Below are 15092 nucleotides of genomic sequence, written 5' to 3' on the forward strand. Positions count from 1 at the left end.
TGCTTTTCCCTCTTCTCGTCTGTCTGTGTGGCCTGGAGTTTGATGATCTGCTGAGCAGACTCACCGGGCTGAGTGTTTAGTTATACAGCAAACTTCTTACACCGAAAGGCTACAAAACAAAAGTAAAAAGGGAAACCAGACACAGGTTTCTAGAACCTTCTCAAAGTGAGGTCGCATAGGGCGTTGCAGCTTCTCCAACAGTCCGCTGGGAAAGCAGATGGAAGGTCTTTATGTTCTCCTCTGGAGTTTTGTCGAGAGCTGGGTGCTCACGAAGGCACCCCTTGTCTCCCACATACTGAAGGTCCGGCTCCTGGAAGGAGAGCCAGTGCTCAGCATGTACATCGTTTGTTAACATAGTCTAGATGTAGCTAATCTCCTCGGTCTTGGCAGGAGTAGCGACCCCCCCCCAAAAAAAAAAAAAAAACCAATTTCAGACCCAGCCACAGTTCAACTGTGTAGACAGCAATCTCTCTCCAAGAGCAAGAGCTTTAGGCTCGTTACCGTAACTCTTCTAGACACACTCAGAAAAGGGACAAGCAAAGGGATCTGCTCTCCCTGTGCCTGTGACTGTGCCAAGCCAGAGAAGAGCTTTTGTTACTGAATCCCTGTTTCCGAGCTGGGTGTCCCTGATAGATGCCACGGTGTGGCCTTCAGCCTGTTCTCCCCTGTGCTGTTCAGAGACCGCTTTCCATAATCTATAGTTCTCCCTGTGCCTGGTACCATGAAGTATGGGATCTGGGATGATTTAGGCTTCTGCCCCGAGGCACGTAGGCTGGGTGCCCTGGTCTCCTCAGTGACGTGACTGGGAACTTCTTGCTGCTTCTCCAGTTTCTCCTGTCCAGAGATGAGATCCTGCAGGTGGCCAGCTCCCACTGTATAACGGCAGTGCTGGTCCATTCCCCCGCGAAGCATGCTGTCGCCTTCATTCACGCTGACATCCCGGGTATGGGAATCCTCTAACCTTCTTCTTTGGGGACTCCAGAGTTCTGCCCAGAGCTTTGAGCTTGTGGCGGCGGCGGTGGCGGTGGTGGTGGTGGCGGCGGTGGCGGCAGCTTTATCAGTTATCTTTGATATCACACCGGAGGGTGGGATCAGCCGTATATAGAGTAGGATTGCTAACATCTGATGGACTTGAGCAGGTTGTTACTGACACTTGACATTGACCCTTGAGGAGTGGCAGAAAGACCTGAGACAAGGAGTGCAACGTTTTGTCTAGGAGTGTTGCGGAGCCCGAGGACCTTAGCCTTGTGATGGGTGTAGGTGCACGCATGCCGGCCCTCGTCTTGTTAGTTTACCTTTTGCCCTCGTCTTGTTAGTTTACCTTTTGTGGTCGGTGTTGTAGAAATTACTTAAATCCCCGCCTTCGTTACTAAGTTCCCGGATAAAAGACACATCTCCTTTGTATTTTATAAGCCTTAGTGAGCACAATAGCTGGGCAGCTGCCTAGCCCCTCCCCCCATACTGTTAGACTCTACCTTCCTATCGATAACCCCAAGATATGAGTTACTATTTACTACTAGTTACGATCCTAACTCCTGTTGGGCAGCCCACATAGCTACACTCTCTTGACCCTTAACCCACGGCAGCTTCGCCTTCCTCCTCTCCTGCACTCTCTTCTTCCTCATGGTCAGGTCAGGGTCTCAGACCCAGGGCCTCGCAAGTGCCCAGCAGACAGGCGCTCTGTCCCGGAGCTGTATTTCCAGCCCATCATTGGTTTATAGGTTAGGGCATTGATTTTTTTTTTCCCTAGAGAAAACACAAACATATGTGCATGGAGACAGCTCCACGGTACTCAGCAGGCCAGTGTGGGCATATACATCCTTTTCGGCAGAGGAAGCAGGAGAATGTGGGATGTACATAGTTTTGAGGGTCTGTAGATGATGACTGAGGAGAATTAAGGTTCAGAGAAGGGAGGGGGATGTTCCAAAGCCACGGGGCTAGTCCTCGGCAGAGAGGTGCCGTGTGGCGAAGACTGAGTCTCAGTGCTCTTTGTTCCTGAGCTGTGCTGATGTATGTCTGCCTGCCCTGAGCGTTTGAAAACCCAAAGTTTCAGGCTCTGCCTAGCAGAAATGGCCTTCATTGTTACTGTGGCTTCTTCTGGCCTTCCGTTTCCCTATCTCTTTAAAAAAACAAAAACAAAACAAAAACAAACAAACAAACAAAAACCCTTTGTGGCCCTAAGGATACTTTGAAGGTTTATCTGTGAGTTGTCCGTTTCTGACGGAGAAGGGTGTGTGAACAGAGAAGAGGAGACAGAACTGACAGAGCTGAAGCCCTCTAGTCAGTTACAGGCCATGATCTCTGGCCACCACTCACTCTTTTCTCCTCTCCCCCACCAGAGTTCCTCTTTGAGCATCTTTCATCCTCCAGTGAAATCCTTGTCTGGTCCAGCTACAACTGCCTGATACTCCTGGCAGAAGAACCGCTCTTCTTTTCAAAGTGTCACACAGTGTATGGTTGGTAGTGTGGACAGCACTTTAAGGTTGGGTAGCAGCCTCAGAGGCTGTGGAGGGGTGGGCATGCACTTTAGGGGGTGGAGCCAGACTGATTCCATGTGTAAACATCTCTATCCTTGTGGTTCTGGTGAGACTCTCCATCAAGCAGGGCCATTCTCATTAGCCACTAAATAAATTCTAGCCTCTCGTTAAGCAATTTCAAACAGATCCAGCCTCAGATTCAGTCCTTTGTATGCCCTGGATATCTGCCTATCCTAGTTAGTCGCAAGGCTTTTCTAGTTCTTCCTTTCAGTGTCTTGGAATAGTTCTTTTTCCTTCCATACCAATGGTCTTTATTTGGGATCTGCAAAACCATAATCTGGGTTTTTAGACTCAAAATATTCAATATCTACCCCTGCCTTTGATTGCTGGGATTAAAGGCTCGCACCCCCACTACTTAGCTGTTGTTGTTTTTTCGAGACAGGGTTTCTCTGTGTAGCCCTGGCTGTCCTGGAACTCACTCTGTAGACCAGGCTGGCCTCCAACACAGAGATCCACCTGCCTCAGCTCAGCGTACACCACCACCGCCCATCTGATTTTTGTATTCTATGCTTCTTGTCTGTGCTGCATACCAAACTGGGACAAAGAAGTTAAAAAATACATATAACATGGTCTCTGATCCTAAGAAAGAGAAAGAGAGAGAGAGGTGTGAACAGGCAATTTTAATACAAGTTAATTCAAGATTTTTCTAAACAGAAGCAAAAGGAGCTTAGCAGAGGTTCCCAGCTCTTCCTGGATGGAGATGCAGGGCTTTCTGGAGGAGCAGAGGCTGGAGATAATCTCCCAGGAGGACGGGAGGTGTTAAGTGGGAAAGATGTGACGTAATCAGTAGGTGCTCAAAAATAGCCCATGTGCTTGGGTCTGTGCAGGATGTTGGAGGACTGAATGAAAGATGAGGCTTGCCCTTGAAAATGTCATGACTGAATGTCTACAGCTAGTGCTTGAACTCAGGGCTTTAGCATGCTAGGTAGGCACGTTGCAACTGAGCAATAGCCATAGCCCCAGTCTCACGGCATCAGTTCATCAGTTCAGCCTTGTCGGGGTCATTTCACAAGGGTCCCGTAGCTCGTAGGTGCTTTATAGAGTGTGTCACCTCTCCTGGGTGGCTCATGAAGAACCACAGAACACTGATCCCTTGTCTGTGGCGTGTCATCCTGAGGTAGGGATCGAGGCAGTGGTCAGGAGCCTACAGGGCAGCCTGCAGATGACCAACACCGAACTGCATACGCAGGGACTGCTGCTCTTCAAAGAAATTCTGACTCGGTAAGCAAAGGCGTGCGGGTGGGACCGGTGAAGGAGAGGTGAAGTTATTCCTGGTGGGGCCCGGAGGGGGGGAATGAGTCATTCATTCGTTTCTCCCCTACCGTGTCATAGGCAGCCAGAGGAGATCAGGCTGTTCACAAGCTCAGCCCTGTGCAGAGATGCCAGCCGTGCCCTCCAGGAGGCCGTGAGCAGCCCTGTGTTAGCTGTGGCCGCTGAAGCACTGAGAGCCATTTCAGCTTTTCTGAGGTGAGAGGCGCACCTGAGTGTACCTGCTGACCCATGGAGGCCAGGGAGTTCCTAGGGATGTGTTCTTGTGTCACTGTCATCATTCATATTTAGGGTTAGCGTTGTTTTGTTGAGACTGGGTCACATAGTGTAGCCCAGGCTGACCTAGAACTCACTATGTAGCCCAGGTTGGCCTCTAACAGTAATTTTCCATTCTTTATTTCTAAATGCTAGGATTAGGCATGAGCCCCACACCTGAGTTCTCTTTCTTTTTCTTTTCCTTCTTTCCTCCCTCCCTCTCTCCCTCCCTCCCTTCCTTCCTCCCTCCTCTCTTTCTCTCCCTCCCTCCCCACCCCCCCCTTCTCTCTTTCTTTTTGGTTACAGGATTTCTCTATGTAGCCCTGGCGGTCCTAGACCCCACAATGACCTCACAGAGATCCTTTTGACTCTGCCTCCTCAGTGCTGGGATTAAAGGCCTGCATCACCAAGCCCAGCTTCTGTTTGTTTCTGAGGCAAGGTCTGGTGTAGTCCAGACTGGCCTCAGAACCGCTGTGCACCCGATGATGACCTTGAATCCCTTAGCATCCTGCCTCAGCCTTCCGAGTTCTGGGACATACCAGCCTGTGCCACCTCACTCAGCTAACTTTGGTTTTTGAAGCCATATTTCCTGATTCTCCTTCTCTCAGCAGCTGCCCCCACCCCCACCCCACGCTGCCCCTGCCCCACGAAGTCCCTGCCCTCTCCTATTTTCCAAGGTCAGGTAGGCTGTGACTTTAATCTTTACACTGTAAAGGTTGTTAATATTTATAGTTTCTTCCTTCTTTATATTTAAGCCTTTGTGACTCAACTTCAGGGTGGTTCTAAAATTTGAAACGGGGGGGGGGGACATTTACATTACAATAACTTAGGTCTATCTTTTTTGTGGTTCCCTGGATCTGAATCTCTAAATCTGGAGCATGAATCCCAGGGTAGAAGCCATGAGTAACCCACGTGGCGGGAGCGCGGTGGTGGTGGTGGTGGTGGTGGTGGTGGTGGTGGTGGTGGTGGTGGTGGTGGGGTAACCGTGAACAAGCAGCCACAGCCGGGCTCCCTGCGCAGGCAGGCAGAGCAGGCTCCCCCAGGCCTGTGCTGCAAGAGGCAGGTGGTGGCGTTTGAGCCATGTGAGGAGGGCTGAGGGAATGCAGGTGGAGGAGAGACAGGGTTGGAAAAGGCAGGCAGGAAAGCTCTGGAGTCCCCAGGGTGCTGCAGTTACTTCAGTTCACAGGTTACAGGAAGGGGCAGCCTTGCTGCTCAAAAGCTGTTTGGTCAGGGTTGTGGAGAGAGCTGGGGAGGGATGGGAGAGAGCCCATTAATGTGTGCATGGTTGTGATGGACTTACTTCATCCCCCAGTGTGTTTATTGACTCTGTGCTCCCTCTGAGGTAAGTGGGGTCAGAAGCTCTCTGGGAAACAGAAGGGTGAAAAAAGTGGACTGCTCAAAAACCAACCAAATAAATAACAAACAACAAAGATGGTGGAGCCAGGGCTTGATGACCACCAAGGGAACAAAGTTAGAGGTCCCACAGGGGACATGGTAGTGCACTCCCATCATCCCAGTCACTTGGGAGACTGAGGCAGGAGGCTTGCTTGAGGTCAGTGAGAACCCAAATGCTTGGGCTGGCAAGATAGCTCAGTGAAAACGCTTGCTGTCGTCTATGCCTGGCAGCCTGAGTCTGCTCCCCAGAAAACCGTGCTGGAAGGAGAGCCTTACTCCCGAAAGCTGCCCTCCATCTCCACATGTGCATTCAGATACCCCTGCTCACAAGGATGGCACACACGACAGTCGGTACTGTTTAAAGAAACAGTCTGCGAGACATACCCCGTCTCAAACAAACAAACAAACAAAAACAAAACAGAGAAGAAAACAAAAGGTTTCCAGAAATCAAAGGACAGAAAAGCCAAGCCCAAACTACGTGGAGCTGGCTGAGAACTTACTAGGAAGCCAAATAGATCATTTGGTGTTCAGAAAGGACCCAGGGATGAGAGATAATAGATTGTTCCCCAGTTACTAGACTGAGTTTAACCGATTCCTCCCAAAGTTTATGTCTGCCCGCAACCGATGAGTATGTCTTTTGTGGATACTGTTAAGTGAAGATAAAGGTATACAGCAGGGATTGCAAATTCAATGACTACTGTCTACATTATGAGCTGGAATGGCGGCACTTACCTATAATCCTAGCGCTTGGGCAGTGGAGATAGGAGGATCGGGAGTTCAAGACGGTTTCCAGCTACATAGGGAGAGTTTGAGATCATCCCTGGCTACCTGAGACGCTGTCTCATCGACATGATGGTAGAGTGCTTGTAGTCTCAGCGCTTGGGAGCTTGAGATGAGATTGTCTGAGAGTTTTGGGCTAGCCAGGGCGAGTTCTAGGTCATCCCAAACTACAGAGTGAGACCCTGTTTCAAAAAGGTTGGGGTGGAGGACTGGGGTTGGAGAGATGGCTCAGTGGTGAGGACCACTGTCTGCTCTTCCAGGGGACCCAGGTTCAGTTCCCAGTGCCTACATGGTGGCTCACAACCGACCATAACTGCAGTTCCTGGGGATCTGATGTCCCCTTCTGGCCCCCAGGGTTACCAGGTGCAATGGAAACATCCACATGTATAAAAATAATTCTTTAAAAGGGGCGTGTGTGATTTGGTCATATGGTGACAGGATGGGAGAAGGGTGGGGAAGATGCTGTTGTGAAGATGAGCAGAAATTAGAGCAGTGTCAAGGAAGGCCAGAAATTGCTAGCAACCACCAAGAAGCCAAGGCAGGGAAGGGTTCTTCTAAGATGCTTGGGATTTGCAGGTAACGCTCAGCCTTTTAACACTGTGACAAGACACTGTTTCTATAGAGTTCAGACTCAAAAACTACGCAATTTAAAATCTCATAATATCATAAGCATTATGGTTGATTTAACGGCAACTTCTCAGAAGCTAGCATCACCTACCTGCCCTGTCTTGATTGATGTGTGGGGCGAGACCCGCCCTGATGGTGGGCAGCACAGCTCAGATAAGGAGCGTGTGTCAGAAGGAAGGTGTCCCCTTGCCACCCACATTGCTTTGCCTAGTATGAGCCCCAGAATCATCCTGTGATATTCTCTGTTGTTAACTTCCTTCCACAGATGGGAAATGTGGTGAGGACAGGGTAAGCCCGTGAAGAAAGCTGTGTATCTGCTTGGGACTCGCTTACCTCTCTGAATGTCTTGTCTTTGGCTGCAGGAAGGACCATCAGAGCTCTCTGCCTGTGCAATACAGAGCACTTCGCGCCTTGCTTGAAGCCATGCTGAGCCGATGTATGGAGTTTTCCCAGACCCCTCTGAACAGGAGGTCCCTGGTCAGTGAACTGCAAGCATACTTCTTCTGGAGCCCCTGCTCTAATATCTGTCCATCCATTCGTCTATCTGTCTGTCTGTCTGACTTTTTTTTCTCTCTGTCCTGAGATTATCAGCATGTATCACCATGCTTATCTTAATTGTTTGTTCGTTTGTTTGTTTGTTTGTTTGTTTTGTAATACTGAGGATTGAACCTGGGGCCTTTCTTATGCTAGGCAAGCACTGTACCACTGAGCTGTATCTCCAGCTCTCCAGTTTGTTCTTAGAAAAGCAATTTGTATGTCACCTTATCTTCTGTGCCAGTTTACAGGCTTAAGGGCAACAATCTCCATTTTGATGGATGAAGAAACTGACTCAGGTGTTATTTCTTCACAGTGAAACAAGCCGATCCAAGCCAGTGTAAATTATTAAATGCAGGTTGATTGGGAATCTGCCTTCGGGCAAGTTAAGTGGCCACAGGGAAAAAGGTGGGGGGGGTGGGGGAAGAGGAGAGAGAGAGAGAGAGAGAGAGAGAGAGAGAGAGAGAGAGAGAGAGAGAGAGAAGAAAGCCATGATTAAGTAGGGAAGAGCCCCTGGGGAAGGGCAGCCCATCCCCTAGACTGGAAAGTTCAGGGTTTCAGGCAGGGACTGAGGGATGCTGGGAGGACCTGGAGGCCAGGTCTGCTTTGACATGTAAAATATGCATCCAGTCCCTCGTTCCAAATGACAAGGGTTAAACAATTTTATTTAAAGACAAAAATTTCAAAGTACCTTAGCAAGCAAGGTTTATACCTACAGTCCTCATATCCAGGCCGCTGGGGTAGGAGGTCGAAGAGTTTGAAACTGGCCTCAGCTACGCGTCTCAAAAATGTCTTAAGTAGCCGGGCGTGGTGGCTCATGCCTTTAATCCCAGCACTCGGGAGGCAGAGGCAAGTGGATTTCTGAGTTCGAGGCCAGCCTGGTCTACAAAGTGAGTTCCAGGACAGCCAGGGCTANNCAGAGAAACCCTGTCTCAAAAAACCAAAAAAAAAAAAAAAAAAAAAAAAGTCTTAAGTATCTGAGCTTGGTTAATCACATTTTTCTTATGTTTTTGTTTATTTGTTTGTTAGTTTTTGTGCTATTGGGAATCAAACCCAGAGTTTAGTGAATAAAAGGTAAATATTCCACACAAGCCGTGTTCCTAGCCCGGCAGGTGTGGTAAACATTCTCAGAACATCGTTTAAGACTGGATGCTTTAGGATCTTAGAAAGAAATCTGACTAATGTGCACTATGTTGTAATAGTTGGTTTTTAGTGGTCGGGAAAAATAGTCTCAGTGTGGGTGTTATATTTTTCAGGATTACATCTCATACCTGCTGGCGTGAGGATTGTCTTCTGTTATGGAGCAATGGCTTTGTATGTCACAGCTACTAGCTATCACCCACCTGCCTGTGACAGCCTTCTGTATATGATAGACCAAGAGCCCTTCCCATGGTTCTTAGGAACATGGGGTTAAACTTATCCCCTCTGCTATTTTTAAATGAGCTACTCAGACTTGTGACGATATATATACCCGTGCTCCCTTGGAAAGTCAGGCATATGGGAACGGGGGTCGGCAGTGAGGGTGGCAGAGGACTACAGCATCCAGGCCTCAGCTGTGTGACGGGCTGTGTGACTCATAAGCTCTTCTCTCCTCACCCCAGGGCTATGCTTGCAGTAGAAACTCAGAGAAGGCCACTCTGAGGAAGGGGAAGTTCCTCCTGAGCACCCTGGAGGGCTTTAGAAATGCCTGCAGGTGAGGGCCCCTCTGCAGCCTGAGGCAGGAGAGCAGGAGCTGGTGGGGCTGGGGCAAAGAACAAAGCAACAAGCACTTGGCTTCTGTTGCTCTCCAGAACTGTGAAGGGATGTGGACTGGGATAGGGGTGTGGAGGAAGGTGGCGGATGGGTGGCTAGCGGTAGGATGGTCCTCAATTCCCCAAAAGCATCCTGGTGATGCTTTTGCTACTGTACTTTTATTTTATGTGTGTGGGTGTTTTTTCTTGAATGTATGTATGTGCAACCATGTATATGCATTGTCCATGGATGCTAAGGGAGGGTATCAGATCCCCTGGAACTGGAGTTAGAAGGTCCAGCCCCCATGAAGTCATGTCATATCCATGTTTGTTCATCCCTGAGTCTAGCCTCACCCTACCACTCTTCTCTGAACACAGTTCATATAAACAGATGTGGGTTTGGGTTTGTTTTGTTTTTCGAGACAGGGTTTCTCTGTGTACCTCTGGCTGTCCTGGAATTCACTATGTAGGCCAGGCTGGCCTCGAACTCACACAGATCTGTCTTCCTCTGCCTCCCAAGTGCTGGGATTAAAGGCTTTCAGCACCACTTCCTGGCTCATAAACAGACATATGTCATATCTGCTGTAGCACTAGTGAGAGGGGATAGAAAGAATAACTCCTACCCATAAAAGGCTGACAGTCTCTGAGGAGAGGGATACTCTTGAGTGTATATGTGAATTCTCTGAGTTGTGTAGGATCCAAGGAAGGTGTGCTATAGGCAGAGAGCAGCATTGGGAAAGGCAGAGCTATGGTAGCACATAGCATGAGATGCTCGGGGGATGCACATAGGGTATGGAGCATGAGATGCTCAGGGATGCACATAGGGTACGGAGCATGAGATGCTCAGGGATGCACATAGGGTACAGAAGAGTCATGTGTGATGGAGCAACAGTGACTCACTTGGAGAGCTGTGCAGCTCTGCTGTCCTGGAACTCACTCTCTAGACCAGGCTGGCTTTGAACTCAAAGGTTCACCTGCCTCTGCTTCCCTGCTGGGAATAAAGGCATGTGCCACCACTGCCCAGCTCAACAAGGACTCCTACAATTGCCCCCATCTAAGGGTAGGAATACTTTCCCTGGATTTTGCGCTCAGTCTAACAGGGCACATCCTCTCCTGTGGTGCATGCGTGTCATGTTAGTAAGCATGCATACTGATTTCTCAGGCTGGCTGTGGAATTCCAAGGCGAGCCTTGCGCCCAGGAGAACCCCTTCACAGCTCCCAGTGCAGAGAAGGAAGACACTTTGGAGGCCTTCTCAGAGTTTCTTCTCAGTGCCTGTGACTCCCAGTGCATCCCGATGGTGATGGTAGGTTCTTTTCCACAGGAACGCTAACCCTGGGGACTGTTCAGCTAGCCCTGGGGACCCTAGCAATGTTACTCTTGCAGCCACCTTTACTTTGGCTGCAAAATTAAAATAGGTCTCACTATAAAACTAATAGATTGATCTGGAGAGAAACTTGACACCAGTAACAACAAAATAACATGCAGGTAATGATAGTAGTGTAGAGCTTGTTTTACAGTCACTGTGTAACTTTATCCTCCCTACCTGGGAGGTTGATACCAGAGTCCCCTAATGTCTCTCCCCTGTCCCAGGCCTTACACATACAAAGCAAGAGTCAGTTATTGAACTATACTCTTTCATTTTTTTAAAAAAGAATTTTATGGGGCTGGTGAGATGGCTCAGTGGGTAAGAGCACCCGACTGCTCTTCCGAAGGTCTGGAGTTCAAATCCCAGCAACCACATGGTGGCTCACAACCATCCGTAACGAGATCAGATGCCCTCTTCTGGTGTGTCTGAAGACAGCTGCAGTGTTCTTACATTAAATAAAGTTCTTTAAAAAAAAAAAAAGAATTTTACACACACACACACATATATACTGTAGCTGTCTTCAGACACACCAGAAGAGGGCATTGTATCCCATTACAGATGGTTGTGAGCCAACATGTGGTTTCTGGGAGTTGAACTCAGGACCTCTGGAAGAGCAGCCAGTGCTCCTAACTGCTGAGCCATCTCTTCAGACCACTCTGTAATTTTTAAATAATGTCTTTTTCCTACTGTTAGAACACAAGTACATGTTGGGTATGGTGGCACACGCCTTTGGTCCCAGCACTCAAGGCCAGACTTGTATACACAGTGAGTTCCAGGACAGGCTGCTCTACATGAAGAAGCCCTGTCTTGAAAACAAAGTGAAGGCAGTTGAATTCTATCTTACTATTACAGTTGTTACTGTAGTGAGAGAATGTCACCCTGTATTATGGCTTAGAAAGCACATTTGGACATTATAACTCTTCTCTGTTCCTAGGCGGTAGGTGTTCCTGTTCTTATTTGGGGGGAGAGGATAGAGCAGAGGCAGGGGAGGGTCCGGCACATCAGCTAACAACAGAGGCAGTCCTCAGGTGCAGGCTTGTGAGTTCAGATTTCCCAGCTTTTCTCATGTCAATCAGATGAAATCGGTCACATCTGCACTGGTATTTGATGGCCACTTTTGAAGATGCCTTTTCTTCTTCAGAGCCTCAGGTCTTTTTATTCTCACTTGTGGTATTTTCAGAGGTACGCGGAGGAGGCCACACATCCAAACCTGATGGAGGTTTTCCTCTCGATTCTACACAGCCTCTTTGTCATCGTTCCCCACATGAAGGTGAAGTTCTCCAGGAAGCTTGGTAGGTGGCAGGTCACTGGTGTCTGCAGGGAGGTGAGCACTGGGAGCAGCTGCTGAGAGTACTAAGGAAGTGTCTATCGGACGTATGTCCTTTTCTCTGTCAGTGTTGAGTGGGAGGGAGACCATGGGGCAGTCAAAGCTATTAAAGCCAGCTTCCAATTTATTGATACTTTCAGTGTTGTCTAGAAGTCCAGGAGGTTCCAGTTAAGTATTTGCAACACAGCCCCTTCCCTCCTTCCTTCCTTCCTTCCTTCCTTCCTTCTTTCTTTCCTTCCTTCCTTCCTTCCTTTCTTCCTTCCTTCTCTGTCAAGATTTATTTTTAAGTTACATATAAAAACATAAAAAATATAAAAATATTTTAAATAAATTACATGGATGTCAATGGGTGTATGGATGTATGTCAGTGTGTGTGAGTGTGTGGGTATGTGGATATGGGTAGGTGGGGTTATGTGTGTGAGGGGAGGTGCTTACAGAGAGGCCAGAGAAGGTGTTGGATCCCTGGAACTGGTGGTACAAGCAGTTATGTGTCATCTAACACGAGTATCAGGAACTGAACTTGGAGTCTCTATAAGAACAGTATATGCTCTTATCTGCTGAGTCATCTCTCCAGCCCTAGGATTTCTGATTTCTGAACACTGAACGCCAGGGTATTAGTCATTGTGAAAACTGAAAAAGTTTTTTTTTTTTTTTTTTTTTTTTTTTAGTTTTTTTGAGACAGGGTTTCTCTGTGTTGACCTGGCTGTCCTGCAACTCACTCAGTAGGCCAGTCTGGCCTTGAACTCAGAAATCTGCCTGCCTCTGCCTCCCAAGTGCTCGGATTAAAAGTGTGCACCACTACCATTCAATAGTGCAAAAGATCTTAATATACTTCTAAGAGCCTACCAAGAGAGAGTTATACTGTATGTAGAAGCTGCTATTTAGTGGTCCACTGAGGTTCCTTCCTATTTTATATTCTATCTATCTATCTATCTATCTATCTATCTATCCATCCATCTAAGTATTCATCTATCGATCTATCATCTATCTATCGTGTGTGTGTGTGTGTGTGTGTGTGTGTGTGTGTGAGTATGTGCGCGCATGCATATCAAAGGACAAATTGTATAAATCATCTCTCTCCTTTCACTCTGTAGGTTCTGAGGATAGACCTCTCAGGTGGTCAGGCTTGGTAACAAGTGTCTACTCTGTGAGCCTTGGCATCGACTGCCTGGCTTCTGATTTTTTCCTTCTCCAGTCTTTAATAAACTTAATAATTTAAGTTCTTACATGAGACACTGTGATATGCTTTGCATATATTGATTGGTTAACAATTTATAGGGATTACACATAATCCTCACTGAGGTGATGCATGAATTGGACATCAGAAAGGTGAAGCAGCTTGCCCAAAGCTTGCAAGTGGAATGCCCCATTTCCAATCCCGTGATGTTACAGTCTTCTTTCTTTTTAAAGGTTTCTTTTTAGTTTTAGGATTTGTGTGTATGCGTGTGCATGCACGTAAATGTGCATGTCTGTGCAGGATATGTGTTCATTATTGCAGGCAGAGTCCAGAAGAGGGCATGGATTCCCTGGAGCTGGAGTTAGAGGCAAATGTGAGCCCCTTGATGTGGGTGCTGGGAGCAAAACCCCAGTCTTAGAGAGGAGACTGGGGGAAGGCTTGCACTAGAGCGGCCTGGACCACGGTCAGTGACTAAAACAGAAGCAGTTGTCAAGTCTCTGGTCTTAGATCCAGTCTCCTTCACGTGGACAATTCGCAGGGATGGAGATAAAGCAACAACTACCTCTATTCTTTCCAAATCTGAAACTGGATTGTTTTCTACAGAGATGAGCCAAAGGCTGCAAGCAGCAGTGTCCTTCCTGGTGCCTGTAGAATGTGCCAGGTTATAGTAGAACATAATCCAGAGGTAGGAGACGAACGGTCATCCCGCTCTTACCCTGAGGCAAGCATTTGTTAGACGTACTTATTCCCAGCCCGTGAGGTACAGACAGTCGGTCTCCTAAGTTAACTGCCACTAGATCCTGGTGAACCAGGCTCCGTGACAGCAAAAGCAGCTCTCTGACACCAGTACCCGGAAGTTCTGTGACAAGCCTGCTTTCTTCCCACTTTGCCTAGCTGATTCATCATTCATACGACTGACCCTGGAGCTGAAGGCCAGGTTCTGCGGTGGCCAGAGGTATGTATGGCCCCCGGCAGAACCAAACAGCAAGGGGCCAGAAACAATTTTAACCTAGCAAGTACAAGTGTCTGGTTGGTGTTTTAGTCAGGGGATCCTGGTATATTGGAAAACAGTGTCAGCATTGCCCAGCAACTGGCACACGAGCTGGAGGTGCTTCTGAAAGTGTAGTTTCATCTGCCGCACAAAGGCGATGTGTCACAGCAAAGCTGGGAGGGCCCTGTCCTAGCATCGTCTCTGTGGCCATGATAAAACACCCTGACAAAAAACGGCCTGTAGTCACATCGTGCTGTTTGCTTCCTTCTTTCCTTTTTTTGGGGTGGTGGTGGGGTTCAAGACAGAGTTTCCCTGAGTAGCTCCAGTTCTGACAGTCCTAGAACTTCCTCTGTACATCAGGCTGGCCTTGAATTCACAGATATCTGCTGCCTCTGCTTCCCAAGTACTGGAATTAAAGGCATGCGCCACCACCCAGCTACTTTCTTTATTCGTATATAGTTCAGGACCTCCTGCCTAGGAATGGTGCCACCCACAGTGGGCTGAGTCTCCCTATATCGCTTCTCTTAATTAGTGCAACCTTCGAACATATGCCCAAGGGCCAACCCAATATAGACCATCTTTCTCTGAGAATCTCTTTCTAGGAGAGTCTAGGTTGTGTCAAGTTAATAATGAAAGCTAGTTGGGGCTGGAGAGTTGGCTCAGGGGTTAAGAGCACTGACTGCTCTCCCAGAGGTCGTGAGTTCAACTCCCAGCAACCACATGGTGGCTCACAACCATCCTTAATGGGATACATGCCCTCTTCTGGTGTGTCTGAAGACAGCTACAGTGTATTCATATAAATAAAGTAAATAAATACATCTTTTTTAAAAAAAAAAGAAAAAAGAAAGGAAGCCAGCTAAACATCACAGGCTATTGTGGATCATTTGTGTAACCATATTTAAATGGAGAAATGGAGGCCCTGGCAGGGGAGAGGGGAGGTGGGAGGATACAATGTTTATCAACTCCGAGTCTTTGCCAGCCCAGCAGTTTCACAGGATCGATTTTTGTTTATAGTGGACGCCACTGTTTCGGTGTCTGGTCTTACGAGTTTTCCAGAGCACCCTTCTATACCTCCCTGTCTTTGCCGCTGTCTAGAGTGTATA

The 15092-nt window shown here is 48.0% G+C and overlaps 1 protein-coding gene across 2 annotated transcripts in view; it reads left to right on the forward strand.

Annotated features, from left to right (window-relative positions):
- Mei1 (meiotic double-stranded break formation protein 1) overlaps positions 1–15092 on the forward strand; it is a 60862-nt gene that overhangs the window by 12832 nt on the left and 32938 nt on the right. For both annotated transcript variants that reach the window (XM_029548203.1, XM_021217163.2), the window contains exons 8-16: positions 829–943; positions 2340–2456; positions 3659–3758; positions 3870–4004; positions 7226–7340; positions 8999–9090; positions 10290–10431; positions 11675–11786; positions 13893–13953. In XM_029548203.1, coding sequence (XP_029404063.1) covers positions 829–943; positions 2340–2456; positions 3659–3758; positions 3870–4004; positions 7226–7340; positions 8999–9090; positions 10290–10431; positions 11675–11786; positions 13893–13953 — 989 coding nt within the window. The remainder of the gene's footprint in view (positions 1–828; positions 944–2339; positions 2457–3658; positions 3759–3869; positions 4005–7225; positions 7341–8998; positions 9091–10289; positions 10432–11674; positions 11787–13892; positions 13954–15092) is intronic.

This window comes from Mus pahari, chromosome 17, assembly GCF_900095145.1.
Source record: "Mus pahari chromosome 17, PAHARI_EIJ_v1.1, whole genome shotgun sequence".
NCBI lineage: Eukaryota > Metazoa > Chordata > Mammalia > Rodentia > Muridae > Mus > Mus pahari.